General features: G+C 39.8%; 1 protein-coding gene across 1 annotated transcript in view; it reads left to right on the top strand.

The window, feature by feature from the left end:
• The first annotated feature begins 41 nt into the window (after positions 1-41).
• The window catches only part of SMYD1 (SET and MYND domain containing 1), a 47,706-nt gene continuing 31,783 nt past the window's right edge, over positions 42-15,964 (top strand). The window contains exon 1 of the mRNA XM_078057426.1: positions 42-235. Coding sequence (XP_077913552.1) covers positions 42-235 — 194 coding nt within the window. The remainder of the gene's footprint in view (positions 236-15,964) is intronic.

Below are 15,964 nucleotides of genomic sequence, written 5' to 3'. Positions count from 1 at the left end.
TCTCCGCCACCAGCGCCGGCTGACTGGATGGGGCCGGCGCCATGGCGGCAACGCGCGCTACTGCGCTTGCGCGGGTCGCCCCGCTTCCACAGAGGCCCTTTAGCTCCGCCCCTGCGTGCCCCGCCCCCTCCTCGCGTCTTTTCCGGGGCTCGAGCCCCTCGGTGCCGGTGTTCTCCCAGGTGCTTTCCCCTCGTCGTTCGAGGGAAGGGAGAACGCGTGCGGCCGCTCGCCTGGGGTGAGTGAATCTAAAACCGACTGAGTAAGAAAAAGTCTGGAAACCTCTGGATTCTTCCTCCATAGTATCTGAGAAATACGTCATCTTTTCTTTGTTAGGGTCTTTAATGTAGAGAGTTAGAGTAAGCAGAAGCCTTAGTCATGATACGTTGTCATATTGGTCCATAAATGACCTTTTGTCTCCCCTCCTTCACTATATGCGTATGTTCAAGCACACATACACAACCTCACCTCATCTCATTCCCCATCTCCCAAAGAATCAATATCCTGACTTGTAGTCCTTATTTCCTTTCATATATATATCTTTCTCACACACATGTGTAGCAAAATGAAGTTTATTTTTGAATTTCCTAAGATTTATATCTTCCTCTATGCAGTATGCTGGAACTTGTTTCACTCAACACTTGGAGGATTATCCAAGCTGTTGCATGTAGGTGTTATTTATTTGTCTCACTGCTGTACAATATTCCACCCATTTTCCTGTTGATGGGCAAGTCTCCTGGTATGCTTTGCAAAAATTTCTCTGGAGTAGACTCTCCTTTCTTGTCACACTGCCATTGCTTAGTTTCAGGTGCTCATCATCTCTTGGTAGAATCATGGCAACAGATGCCTAACTTACCCTTCTGACTTCACCAGTCCAATCTACTCTTAAAAAAATTACTACTACCAGAGCATTCTATCCAGAAGCCATTCCTGGCTCTCCATAGTCTGTTGGAGAAAGTCAAAGACAAGTACTCCTGGGCTTCTGTATGTATGGATAGCTCCTTGATCTCATTATCTTCCTACTGCTGTAACCTCCCCACCCTGCTTTCACTTTATGATTTAGCAACATTAAACCTTTACTGATTACTATAAATACCAAACTGTTGCATGACTCAGTTTATTGTATATGCTGCTCCTCCTTTTGAAATGCCTTCTCCCTACTTCCTAATGAACTCCCTCCAGAAGTAAGTTGTATCCTGAATTCAGCATTTCTCATTCCTATTCATTTCTTAATGCTTTTGTTACGTATGTGTCTATCCCTAAATAACATGAAGTATTACTTTGCATGATTTAAAACTTTACATAAATGTTATTATACATACTGTTTATTCCCCCTGCAACTTACTTTTTTCACTTACCATTATGTTTTGATACTCAGATATGCTGAGATGTGAGGTTCTAATTCATTCACCTTCACAGCTCTATAACATTTCATTGCATGAATACACCGTGAGCTATCCATTCTTCTATTGATAGACATTGAACTTGTTTCCCGTTTTTGCTTTTATAGATAGTGCTGGCTTAATGTTCTTATGTAGTCTTCTTGTGCACACATGTGAGAGTTTCTCTGGGGTTTATACTTAAGAGATGCTGCTGCTTTTTAACTAGAAGCCTCAATAATACCCACTTTGAAGGGTATTATGAAAACCATGAGGTAATGTTAATAAAGCACAATTTCAGACATTGAAACATTTATTGTTAGAAAACTTTCAAATGTATATGAAACATGGGACATAAAGGCAATAGTCTGGTGCTCGAATGGTAAACAGAATATGTGTGCTTCTGTAGCTCCTACGATACCCAGCCTATTGTAGCATCTGCACATCGTGCTCTTTCTTTACCTCCACATCTCTGTTCATGCTGCTATGTCCTTGGGGCTAAAATGGTCACCTCCAGCTCTGGTTCTCTCCCTGCCTTCTTATCTTTGTCGGCTACTTTTCTGAAGCCTTCCCTGACTTCTCAGGCTGCCCTGGATATCCTTTCCCCTTTGCTTCCTATATCTCTCTCACCATCTTTACATGCTCTTCCATAATTGTCTCTAAATGGTCAATGTCTTCTTAAAGACAGGGCTCACATTTTATTCATCTTGTTTCGGGGCACTGAGCACAGTGCCTGATACATGTGCCGATAAATGCATGTGGAATAAGCAAATTTAGGAATTCTTGGGAAGAAAGAAGTTTGCAGCCAAGGATTTCTTGGGGCCAAAGGAAGAGGGGTGGAAGCAAGCATGTTATTTTATTAAGAACACAGAGCCCAGAGAGTTTGAAGTTTTGCCAGTGATGTAGTTATACAGGATATAATGGACTATTAAGGAGGAAGCCTGCCCCTGTCATTCTGGAATGTGAGTGCTAGATGTGCACATCTAGCATATTTTCTTTGATTCTGTCACTCATAGTGATTACAAAATAAGTGAGTGAATCAGTCAGTGAATTCACTTGAAAGTAATGAGCAGCTCCTGGCTAATTTAATGTTGCTAGGCATTAAGTTATTATTAGTTTATTTTATTTATTTATTTTTTTAAAAGATTTTATTTATTTATTTGAGAGAGAGAGAATGAGAGACAGAGAGCATGAGAGGGAGGAGGGTCAGAGGGAGAAGCAGACTCCCTGCTGAGCAGGGAGCCCGATGTGGGACTTGATTCCAGGACTCCAGGATCATGACCTGAGCCGAAGGCAGTCGCTTAACCAACTGAGCCACCCAGGCGCCCGAGTTATTATTAGTTTAAAACAGGCATTGGCAAACATTGTCTGTAAAAGGCCAGATAGTAAATGTTTTCAGCTTTGTGGGCCATATGGTCTTTGTTGCAAGTATTCAACTTCGCTGTTATAGTGTGAAAGCAGCCATAGAAAATATGTAAACAGATGAGTATGGCTGTTTTTTTCTTTTTAAGTAGGCTTCATGCTCAACGTGGAGCTCGAACTCACTACCCCAAGATCAAGAGTGCCATGCTCCACTGACTGAGCCAGCCAGGCGCCCCTAGTGTGACTGTTTTTTAATAAAATTTTATTTATGGTCACTGAAATTTAACTTTGATATAATTTTCATGTGTCACAACATACTCTTCTTTTGACTTTTTCCCTCAGCTATTAAAGAAGGTACAAACCATTCTTAGTTCAAGGTCTCAAAGAAAACTTGTTGACCCCTGGCTGAAATGAACCTTAACTCCAGGTACAAAGGAGGTAGAATCCAGTGCTGTTCTTTTACTAAATAAATCTTTCAGTTCTCTTGATTTGCCACTAGATGGTGATCCCTTGTAGGTGTGTGGCCCAGAGAGCTGGTCTTTCCAATAGCAAGAATGATTGGAGTTTTTCCATAGAGTATGGTAAATGAGCCACTGCCATGTTAATGCGGGCATACAAACTGTCCCAGTGTTTCAAAACCATTCCTTTGGGTTTCATTTATGTCTCCACCTTCACACTTACTTGTACATATTCCCTCTATTGCAGCATATCCAACTGAAGGGAACGCAACCACTCTCAAGGCCTTTGAGATTATTTGCTCAAGGGCTCAGGAGGAAAATAATGTGAATACAGGCTATGGCTAAAGATCTGGGGGTTGCAACTTGGAATCGGGGAACAGCTGCTACCCAAGATACAGGTTAACAAGTGGAACTTATATTCAGAGGATACTTGAAGCCCAAGTGTTGATACACTTAAAACTCCAAAATAGCCCCCATTCTTGGCCTCTTCATGTCACCTTCTTCTACCCTTAAGGTGCATGACAGGACCTGACATTACCCTGGCCCCGCACCTTCTGCAGCTTTCCTCACACCTTTTTAGGGTGTGGGAATACTTGATAGCCATAGTGATATTCTTGGCACGTATGTGTGGCCTGAGGTGCAAGGGAAGTTCAGCTGAAATAGAGGTAAATAGAAACATAGTGGTTATTCCTGTCATCCTCTTGTCTGAAATCTCCCAGCTCAGATCTCTCTCCCAGACTAGGAGTCCTCTGGCTTGAGCTGTCTCATTTTTCTCCCTTTGTAACCACCCTTCTTTATCCAGACACACAAAAGAAAGAGACTGGATGGCTATGAAAATCGTTAACAATGGAAAAATCTTCCATCTTCTTGGAGCAGAAAAGAGCTCGACAGAAACATGACTTTCAAGGTCTGTGAAGCTCAAGTCTGTCACGTGGTGATGTCTACTCTGGCTCCGAGTTTGATCTCTCGGGAAACATAAAATAAATCTGTTTTTTCCATACCTCAATATATGATGTTGAAGAAAACTCTTATGTTCTTTCTGAATCTTTTCTGCTAAGCATCTCCGGTAGGGCAATAAGAAATCCTTCCAAAACTCTAGATGGGTTTTTCCTGATAATGAAGACCAGCAGTTCTCATGAAGGCAGTCCCACCACTTAGGGGGCATTTTAGAAATATGTGTGTGGGGGGGGGAAACTTTTGGTTGTGCAGTGCTACTGGCTTAATTGTGCGCAGGACTGGGGTCACAAAGGTTTGGATCCCAGTGGGAAAAAAAAACCGGAGGGGGGCAGGTGAGCGAAAATTTTTATATAGGATTTAGGTTGATGGGCAGTGCAACAGGGCCACGTGCCCCCTTCCGTGTCACCAGCCTAATAACTAGAGCCAACATCCCCTAGCTCACTGATCCTGGCCAGAAATGCAGGATATCCTCCGAAGCAAGAAACAGCCTTATGCGTTGAAGATTCTTTGCCTGGCCCCTCACAAACTCAAATATACAGATGTACATTTTAGGCAGGTGAAACTTTGTTTACAATTATCAGAGTCTAGAATTCTGTTTTATATGTAACCATAGAGTCTTTTTAATATATGCTAAATCTTCCAGGAATGCAGCCTCTTGTTAACTGAAGGATTGTGCTTGCTTTCGTTCAGAACTTGACTAATAGTCATTCACCGTTTCAGAAAAATCATGTCACAGACAACAGTGCCCTGTGTGGTATTTGTGTCTCCAAAATCAATCTACATTTTTAGCTGTCACTATCACAGCGATTCTGCATGGAGGCGCAAACATCTGACTACTTTATCATGTTTTCTACTGCAGTTGTGCCCAGTATAGTGAGTTCATTGATATATTTAATTTACCATGAATATATATTTTTTTATTATAAGCAAACTTTCATTTTATTTCTCCCTTATTAGGTTAGGGAAATATTTTAGTCCATTCAGGCTACAATAACAAAATACCACAGACTGGGTAGCTTATAAACAACAGAAATTTATTTCTTACAGTTCTGGAAGCTGGAAGTCTGAGACCAGGGCACCAGCACGGTTGGGTGAAGACTATCTTCCAGGTCGTTTGTAGTCCTCACATAACAGAAGGGCCTAGGGACCTCTCCGGAGCTTCTTATTCATGAGGGCTCCATGTTCATGATTTAAGCACCTCCTAAAGGCCCCACCTACTAAGACCACTACCTTAGAGGGTGAGGACTTCCAACATTTTGCAATTTGGGATGGGGGTGGAGGGGAGTGAGATACACAAACATTCAGACTACAGGATTAATAATTTATATTTTGTAGGTATAAGAGCTAGTAAACTATATTATGTATGCCACTTCATTTCAGAGTAGCAAAAGGGATGTTACATAATATTTACTAGAATGTGAAATGATAATATTTTATATGTTTGTTTCCTATCGTTGCCATAACAAATTACTTGGTGGCTTAAAATAACATAAATTTATTATCTTACAAGTTGTGGTCAAAAGTCAGAAATGGGATTCATTGGGTTTAAATCAAGGTGTCATCAGGGCTGTTCTCCTTCTAGAGGTTCTAGGGGGAGAAGCTGTTCCCTTGCCTCTTCCACTTTCTAGAGACCACCTGCATTTCTTGGTTCATGGCCCATCCCTCCATCTTCAAAGCCAGCAGTATAGTATCTTCAAATGTCTGTCTGACTCTGACCTTCTTGCTTTAATTGTTACATCTCCTTCTCTGACTCTGACCCCCTGCCATCCTCTTATAAGGATTCTTATGATTCCATTGGGCCCACCTGGATAATCCAGGATAATCTCCCTCTCTCAAGATCATTAATCACATTTGCAAATTTCCTCTTGTCATGTAAGGTAACATATTCCTGGGTCTAGGGAGTAGGACCTGGACATCTTTGGGGGGGTCTTTATTCTGTCTGTCACACTTTTTTTTTTTTTTTTAAGATTTTATTTATTTGTCAGAGAGAGTGAGAGCACAAAGCAGAGGAAGCTGTAGGCAGAGGAAGCAGGCTTCCTGCTAAGCAAGGAGTCCAATGCGAGACTCGATCCCAGGACCCTGGGATCATGACCTGAGGCGAAGGCAGATACTTAACTGGCTGAGCCTCCCAGGCATCCCTATCACACTTTAATACTTGTTCTGATAAGGTTGAGACTCATAGATATAACTAAAGCATTAGGCTTGACCTTCTGACTTGGGGCAGCTAGATTTCTTTCTTGACCTTGGCTGGGGCTGGACCTGTTCCAGGGCTAGAGTGTCTCGAGAACCACCTAATCCCTCCCAGGCTGAGCCACTGGCTCCTGAGGGAAGACCGTTTGCTGCAAGGCCCTGAGTTGCCGGGCAGTGTGGGTCCAGGTATTCATTTGAAGCTAACCTGGATTGAAGAGCTCCTTTTAATTCTTTTTTTTTTTTTTTTCCATTGGGAGCATGTATTACTCTTTGGGGCACCCAACTTAAATTTTATTTAATTAATTGTTTTTAAAAAATTGTTTTATTTTTATTTTGTTTTTTTAAATTGAAGTAGCATTGACATGCAATGTTATATTAGTTTCAGGCGTACAACGAAGTGATTTGACAACTCTATACGTTATGCTATGCTCACAAGTGTACTTACCATCAGTCACCATACAGAGCTATTACAATACCATTGACTATATTCCCTGTGCTGTACCTTTCATCCCTTTGACTTATTCATTCCATAACTGGAATCCTATATCTCCCCTTCACCTTTTGCCCATCCCCCGACCCCTCTCCCCTCTGGCAGCCACCAGTGTGTTCTCTGTATTTGTGGGTCTGTTTCAGCTTTGTTTGGTTGTTTTGTTTTTTAGATTCCATAGTAGGTGAAATCATATGGTATTTGCCTTTTCAACTTTAATAACAGCTGTTTGGCAATTAAGAAGAGTGGCATTTAGGGGCACCTGGCTGGCTCAGTAGGTAGAACATGTGACTCTTGATCTCGGGGTCGTGAATTCAAGCCCCACATTGGGTGTAGAGTTTACTTAAAAAAAAAAAAAAGAAAAGTGACATTTAGGTCAATGGACATTTTAGAATTGCCCCTCCAATGTCCTCATTCCTGGAAAAGAAGAAAGAGCATGTTGGTATTTTTCTGGCAGCAGACACATGTTTAAGGGAGATTTGATAAAAAGATAGAAATGAGGGTTTTCATTTTCAAAGCCTGCCTCCTCTCCAGAATACAGCCTGCATCCAGCACACCTGCATCATCAGGGAGCTCCCAGACCTCTATGCCCTGGGTGGGGGTGCTGTGGGAACCCCAGGTAGTACTGCAGAAGAGGGATGCCCCTTGCAGTCTAAATAATCCTGTTATGTATATACCAAGGGGGTCAGTTTGGCATCTGCTGTATTCTGCAAACAGTCTGCCTTTGGGGGAGGAGGGAGGAGGGACAAGGGGCCCATCACACTTGAGAAAGTATAAGCCTGACAGCTGAAGGTTCCCAGAGCAGCAAGCATCACCTCTTCTCTTGGACAATTTCAGCTGTCTGCTTTGGATTGACAGAGGCATCTGGCTGCTAAAAATATCCTACTGACCAAGTGCTCCCTATTCCAACTAAAGCTGAGCACAACTGCCATCCAGGACTGAGCTTCTTCTTGCAAAGGAACTTTTCAAAGTTTTCAGGCCCAATTCGAGAGGCACACCAGCCCATGGTCATTTCTGCCTTGTCAGCTTTGCTGGGTGATGAATAAGACCCTTGTCAGATCACTGTCTTCTCGTCTGCCCTATTCCCACCTCCAGGAAACGTGATAGAGGGGGAGGTGAGGGCCCAGTGGCTGAGAGGGGGTAGGGAAAGGGGAGGGGCTTGTCCATTTATAGGCTTGCTCTTTGGGATGCTGAAGGTGCTGAAATAGCAAGGACAAGGGATGTGGCTCAGTGTGAAATATCCACCAAGCTGCCTGAAGGACTCTGAGATGACAATAGGGAGAATGGAGAACGTGGAGGTCTTTACTTCTGAGGGCAAGGGCAGGGGTCTGAAGGCCACTAAGGAGTTCTGGGCTTCGGATGTCATCTTCGCCGAGCGGGCTTATTCTGCAGTGGTTTTTGACAGGTATGGAATGTGGGGTGTTGCTGCCTTTTCTCTGTTGGTGTGGCTCTAAAATCTTTTGCTCTCAAAATCATCAGGGAAAGGGATAGAATCCTTGTGATCATTTTTAACAAAATGGCACTTCTGACAGCTGCTTTCTGGCATCACTTTTTCTGGAAAGAGTCATTGCTAGTGTGATTTGCTCTGGTCCCTAGGAGGGTTGTAAAGGTGAGCAAAGGCTTTGGGGCATTTTCTCACAGTACTGTTGAACTTGGCTGAGTGGGTGTGCTGTGTGTGGGGAGGGCAATGGGAAGGGGAATGGAAAGGTGGGTGTGGTGCTATAGGAAACAATTTCTTACAGAAGCCTCCATGTTTTTAGCTTCTTGAGTATAATCAATATTTTAGAGCAGAAAGTATTTGCGGAGACTTTAAAAAAGCAATTGTAAATACACAAGTAACACTGGAATCCATTTACATTTGAAAAATTAGAATATCACCAATGAAGCTGAAAGCCCTTTTTACCTCTCCCACCCCCAATCCCAATCTTCTCTGTCTTTCCTCAGAGGTAATACCTGTTATGATTTTCATGTGTTTCCTTCTAGAATGTTCTTGTACTATTACATACATATATCTGCATTTATCAGAAATGTATAGCTGTAGTTTTTTTTTTTAACAGAAGTGGTATTATACTTTGGATGTCATTCTAGAACTTGCTCTCTTCACTAAACGACATGTTTTTGATATGTATTCTTATGGGAACTGTAAGTTTATAAATAATTCTTTTAAATCCTCAAAGATTTGTTTCTTTTACCCATGTGTAGATCTATCCACGTTGATCCATATGCTAGGTGGATTGCCAATTTTGACTGCTGTAGGTATTCTACCCTATAAATACATGAAAACTTATTTATCCACTTCCCTATTGAGAGACATTCGGTGGTTTCCAGTTTTTCATGAAAACAAACATTTCTACAATTAAAATCCTTGACCGTGCCCACTTGTACACACGTGTGATTATTCTCCAGGACATATGGCTAGAAGAGGAATTGTGCCATAAAGTGTGCTATTTCTATTTTAATAGGCTCTCCAAAGTGGCTGCATTAAATTTACATCCCCATTTCCCCACAACCATGTCTATACTTGACTACCAAACTTTTAAATTAGTATTAAATCTTTATTTAAAAAAAAAAACCCGGCCAAGTGATTAAATTATAACACTATTCTCCGAGCCCAAAGTTGGGGTGACCTGCCTGGCATTGATGTGGTCTGAATCAAGGTGGCCTCTGATAATCTAGGCTTTGTGGTTGGCTCACTGTACTCACCATCCTGAGAATGGGCACTGCTTTTCAGAGATAATTTGATTAGTATTTAGCTTTCCTTTCTTCCTGTCTACCAGGCCCTTCAGGGAGAAGGCAGTGAATGGAGTATATGACTGACTGTCACCTGAGGAATATAGGTGCCTGAGGTGACAGCAATACCACTTCAATGGAAGCTTGTCTTACTTGATTAATTTACTTGTGTATAGCGTCATGGCTGGAGGTGAGTGTAGTTGAGGAGTCACTTGGATTTGGAATTAAGACTAAAAAGCTAGAAAACAGAAACTCTGAACCCTGATCTTGGTGCTGCCACTGAATGGCCACATTGCCTTGTATGGAATACCTCCATGGGTGCCTCCAGTTCCCTAAAAGCCAATATAGCCAATTAGTATCCCTTTTAAGAGTGTTTGGAGTTGAGTGCGTTTTCCTTTCCATTATAAAAGTAAAACTAAGGAAGAAAAAATATATCTTCACACAAAGATCTAACCCTAAACATTGTTGTGTATTTCCTTCCAGCTTATTTTAAAACAGAGGTTTCATTTGTACTACACAGCTGGGGTCTTATTATAGAAATGATGATGTTTTACATTTAATAATTTAGCTACTTCTTTGTTACTAAGTTCTCTTCATAAACATAGTATTTAATGGCTGTGTGCTCTCCTACCACTTCTTTATGACTGAACATTTAGGATGTTCACATGTTTTTCTTACCATAAATTAAACCATCATTCATTTGAAGTAATAACTACAAAACAACTTTAGTGTACATTTCAGATAACATGCTAACAAAATGTTATATTATTATTACAATAATAAAAATTGGGATGATTGGGGTAAATGATCTTTAAAATGATTGAAAAAAATCTAAAAGAGATACTTTTAAAAAGTGATTTTTTTCCCCAAATTTGTCACTTCAAGGATGAGGGGGCTGCTCTTTGGGTGTACCTGGGATAGCCTGGAGAGGCAGCAAAGGAAACCTTTGCCCATTGTGTCCTCCCATTTTAGCCTCCTGGTGAGACTCAGCCACTGTAGATAAGAAACCCGAGTGGGGAGGTAGGACTGAGTCACTCATAAAAGAGGCACATTCTAATCCATGTTATTGCAAGCCAGGCTTTCTGCCCTACCCTCCAAACACAAACACGAGGAAAGATTTTATTTTTAGTTGAGTGCTATATTAAATGAAAATTCTTTCCAACTATACCTGGCATATATTGTATATATGTATGTTATGAAGCATAACAATAAATGAATACCCAGGAAACATAACAATAACTGAACACCCATGAAACCATCATCGTGCTTAACTAGAGCATGCCATTATATTGCATCTTCTCTATCTTTCCCTATCCAGTCCCCGGCTCGTCACAAAGGTAACTAGTATCTTGAATTTTATGTTATTATTCCCATACCTTTTGAGTAATAATTTTATCACATGTGTACATATTCCTAAACAATATATAATTTAGTTTTTGTGTTTTATTTTTGATCTTTGAAACAATGGTATAATATTACATATGACTTTATGCTACTTGCTTCTTTGACTCAGTTGTTAGTTTTATTATTCATCCATATGGTTTTGTGTAACTAAAGTGTTAGTTTGTACCACAGTTTATTTTTCCATTCTTCTGCAGGTGGTTGCAATGGACATTTTTCATTTTATTTCTTGGTAAACAGATACATCAGGTGTGTATCCAGGAGTGGAAATACCCGATCATAATGCATGTGATATTCAGCTTTAAAATATAATGCCGTAGTGTGTAAGACTGACTTGCAAGTTTGCATTGTCTTTGTTAGGATAGACTTAGTTTAGCATTAACAGCAACAACCCAGGCCCTTATAATATAGTCCTTAGTCAGGTTAGGATCTCTTGAATTATGCTGGTTGGAAAAACAGGTGGTCTCCTTAACGATAAAGGAGCAAGAATAAAGTAGAGACAATCTTTTTAGGGCTGGCAAATATGTAACACTTGGGCTACCACGATCCCTGCTAGGTATAGTTAATCAATTGGGCAACTCCTTCCTGAACTCCATCTTAGCATAAGGATTTTTTCTATCAGGGTGCCCCAAGCAGCCCTTACTAATCAATCAAAACTGGCATTTCAAAGAACAGCTATATGCCATCCCTTTTAGGTGTTTGGTTGGGTGCTGGAAAGGGATGAAGGTGAAGTAGGTGGGTAAAGTCAATTTACCAAGAAGCTGTCTTTAATGGACATGGTCTTTTAAAGTGGACAAACCCCCAAGGGTGGTAGATGAACTGTTAAAAGTTGCTCTCGACCCCTCGTGCTCTCTACTCTGAGTGTGCCCAGTTTTCGGGAGGACAGAGAATAGGAGCCTATGATATCTTAGCTTGAATGATCCTGCTTATTTCTACATGAGATTGGACTAATCTGGGAATTCATGATGATGTCTTGTTCAGATTTTTTAGCTTATTTTAGAAAACGTAGAAATTATAGAAAAACCAAAGTAAGAAAATAAAAATTCTCTGCAATCTTAACATTCAGAGAAAACTACTGTTAATATTCTGGCATATATCCTTATGATTGTTTGTTTTGTTTTGTTTTACTTGAAGTATAATTGGCTCCTTATAATTGTTTTATGCAAATATGATCCATATGAAATATTTTCTTGATCCCAATGATTTGTAGGTGGGGTGGTGGTGGTGGGAGAAACACAACATTAAATGTACACCTTGATGGTAAAATGCTTCCCTAAAATTAACATACTGTATTAAAATATGGGGGGCAGTTTATTTTACAATTAAAGGAATATGACACAGTATAGTATTTTATTAATTCTAGGATACATCATGAAATCATGATGTATCCTACAATCTGTGGCTCATGGTTTAATGGGGAGCATTTGTTTGTTTCTTAATGGTAAAAAAAAATGATATATTTAATAATTGACAGTATCTCAGATTCAATGTAATTAATGTACACATTTCTTCCTTTCACAAAAGTGGGTTATTGTGTAACTTCTTTACCTTAAAATATGTTATGAGCAACTTTTCAAACCATTATTGTCTTCCTAAAGCATTTTTAATGACTATATAGTATTCCTTTTGTTGACTGTTACATATCAGTTTAGCAAGTGCCATATTTTGGATATCAAGGTTGTTTCCTACTTTTCCTAATAGATCTTTCCATACATCTCTGATTATTTAAGGTAAACTCCTAGAAGTGTACATTTTGGATTCAAAAGTCAGTTTTAAAGCCCTTAATATAGATTTCCAAATCACCCCACCAAAGAGGATTATACCAGTTTTCTCCATGAGCAATATAGCATTTGCCTCCTTATCCCAGCACTGGCCAACACAGAGAGCTAACTTTGACTTTTATATTTTCCAGCTTCATCTATAAAAACTTATTTTAGTATTATTTTGTTTTCAATCTTTGTATTATTAGGAAGGTGAAAGGTTTTTAAAAAATATATTTATTGGTCATCACCTTCCTTCTTTTATGATTTGTCTGTTTTCTCTTGATGCCCTCATTTGAAAACTATATGTGTAGCTCATTTGTTTATTACTCCTTAATGTTCAGAACTTCTAAATTGTTTGAATCCTTCTGCATTATTTTGGTTTATTAGCTTTTTTGATTTTACATCTTTTGTAATTCTCAGTTACTTTTATTTTAATTAATCAATCATGTATTTATTTATTAAGTAGGCTCCATGCCCAGTGTGGAGCCCAGTGTGAGGCCTGAACTCACAACGCTGAGATCAAGACCTGAGTTAAAATCAAGAGTTGGATGCTTAACTGACTGAGCCACCCAGGCACCCCTTGTCCTCAGTTACTTTGGACTTTCTTTAATTTTTCATGTTTTTTATTTTAAAAACTATTCATTTTTCTATCTTACATATATCTTTTAAGATGATATCCAAGCTTAAGTTTCTTTTTTTTTTTTTTTTAGTTTCTTTTTATTTCAGTTACTTATTGTCATTGCATTCTTTCACTTTCCTTTTTATAGCTTCTTTAGTTCATTTTATGTCAAGGGGAATGAGAAGATAAATGGTTTTAGCCTTAAGAGTGACTGAGGCCTTCAGCAAGATTAGATCCTTATCTTTTTTGCTGCTTCATCTTGGAAGGACTCTTCCAGTACTCTGAGTAGAATCTCTATCCTTTCCAAATCGTAAAATCAGTCAGTTAACCCTACAGACCAAGGTCCATGGGGCATAATTTATCACACTATGAATAAAATTGTATCACCACCATCACCATCATCATCGTTATCTTCAAACAAAACCCACAACCAAATAAATTCAGGGCCAATCTGACATGGAATCAGATTTGACCAGGATAGGAATTTGAAGCATGTTTTACAATAATATTGGAGAGCTGCTTCCCCTAATAGCCATCTACAAATAACGTCTGAACTTTTTTTTTTTTTTTTTAATTGACAGAAGGGTGAGAACTGAGCACCTTGAGCAGAAGTTACAGAGTCATATTTCTGTTCAAAATGAAGTGTGGAGGGGGTAGTCTAGTTAGAGCTCAAGCCATCTAAGAACTAAGTAGGCCTTGGAAACCTTTACCTTTAGAGATACCACCTTACAATATATAAAATGTAGTTTTTGCTTCTAGTTAGAGCTCAAGCCATCTAAGAACTAAGTAGGCCTTGGAAACCTTTACCTTTAGAGGTACCACCTTACAATATATAAAATGTAGTGTTTGCTTACCACTTCTCAATGAATTTTTATAACTTAGCTATTGTAATTGTTATTAATTTCCATTTCGCATTTTTTTTTGTTTTAAGAAAATTTTGAGACTATTCAAAGGTGTTAGGAGTCCCAGACCTTTTCCTGGGTTACCTACAAGCTTTTAGGCCCTTGACACTGAGCCTCTATTGCCTAATGGGAGACCAGGGCTGCCAGTGCTGTCTGGAGATGGAAAGGCTATTTCCAAGGTTGTGTAGTTCCTGATAACAACCTGGCAGAGATGATGTCCATGGGGAGTGGGGCAATAGAGGGGAATTGGGTCGTTTGACCCTGAAGGTCCCTTCTAGCGTGAGATTCTATGGGTTGTACGATTTCTTCAGTACATGTGAAGGACTCCAGTGCAGCACCAGAGGGGTGCTGGGCTAATATAGAAATGGAGCTTATTCTGATTATTATTTTATTTTAGCATTAAACACAAGAAATGACATGGAAGTGGTGCTCATGAGCAGTTCTAGGAGCCAAAAATACTATTTGATGGTTCCTTTTTTTAACAATCCTAGACATCGTGAATTTAGAGTGCATCAAGCTTTTGGGTTCATGGATCCTTAGCTAGGGAGAGACCTGTATTTGGAGGATCAAAGTTTATGTGGATGTGCATCCATGTTTTTTACTTCCAGAGAGAAAGTCTATAGCTTTCATCACTTTCAAAATCACTTTCAACCCAGAAGAAGGTTGAGACCCATTGAATATATTAAATCCTCTCTTACAGATTGGGAAACAGTCTTAGTGAGGTGACAGGCCGTCCCCAGGTCATATGCAGACAAGTCATAGGGCAGGACTGAGATTCCTGGGATCTTGCCTAGCCATCACTTTTCACTGCCCCCCCAGTGGGTCCAGCATTGCCTACCTAATTTCTTCTTTTCTTGTCAGTCCCGTTAATAATATTTAGTTAAAATAAAAGACACGGTACCCATCCATCAATTTCAAAACAATCAGAATCTGGTTCTGGGACCTGAGAAGGGTTAGATCCAGAAACTAATAGGTAAAAAAACAGGAATATACATGTGATTACCCAGGAAGAAAAGTGCTTGTAATAACAAACCAATGTATTTGCTTCCTACCATTGCTGTAACAAATTGCCACAAATTTTAGTGGCTTAAACAACACAAATTTATTACCTTACACTTTTGAAGGTCAGAGATCTAAAATGGGTCTGAAGGGTTATGTTTCCTAGACTTTTCCAGTTTCTACAGGCTGCCTGTATTCCTGGGCTCTATCTTGAAAGCCAGCAGCATTGCATCCTTTCCCCCTCTAACCCCCTACCTCCTTCTTAAAAGGACCCTTGTAATTACATTAGACCCACCAGGATGCTTCAGGATTATCTCCCCTTCTCAAGGTCCTTAATCGTAATTACATCTGCAAAGTCCCTTCGGCCACGTAGTATAAAATATTCACAGGCCCTAGGGATTAGGACAGTGACATTTTTGGGGGACTATCATTCAGCCGATCACAACCAATAAGATGAATTTTCATATTAATCCAACTCATCACAGAAGATGTTAAGAAGGATCAAGGAAAGTGGATTTTTACAAAAAAATTTCTATAAATAGAAACTGGACTGGATCCTCACTGATTCTGTTGAAAGAGTTGAAAGTGCACAGGAGATCATGCATATGTGTGTAGGAAAAACCAAATGTAAGAACATAAGAAAAAGTAGAGTACTTTAAAGGAAATTAATGCCAGTCAGGCTTTTTTGAAAATTGGAGAAGTTATGAGCGTCAGATCCAC

Source organism: Halichoerus grypus, chromosome 10 (genome assembly GCF_964656455.1).
Source record: "Halichoerus grypus chromosome 10, mHalGry1.hap1.1, whole genome shotgun sequence".
In the NCBI taxonomy this organism is placed as follows: Eukaryota; Metazoa; Chordata; class Mammalia; order Carnivora; family Phocidae; genus Halichoerus; species Halichoerus grypus.
This window is presented reverse-complemented; position numbering and strand designations above follow the sequence as displayed.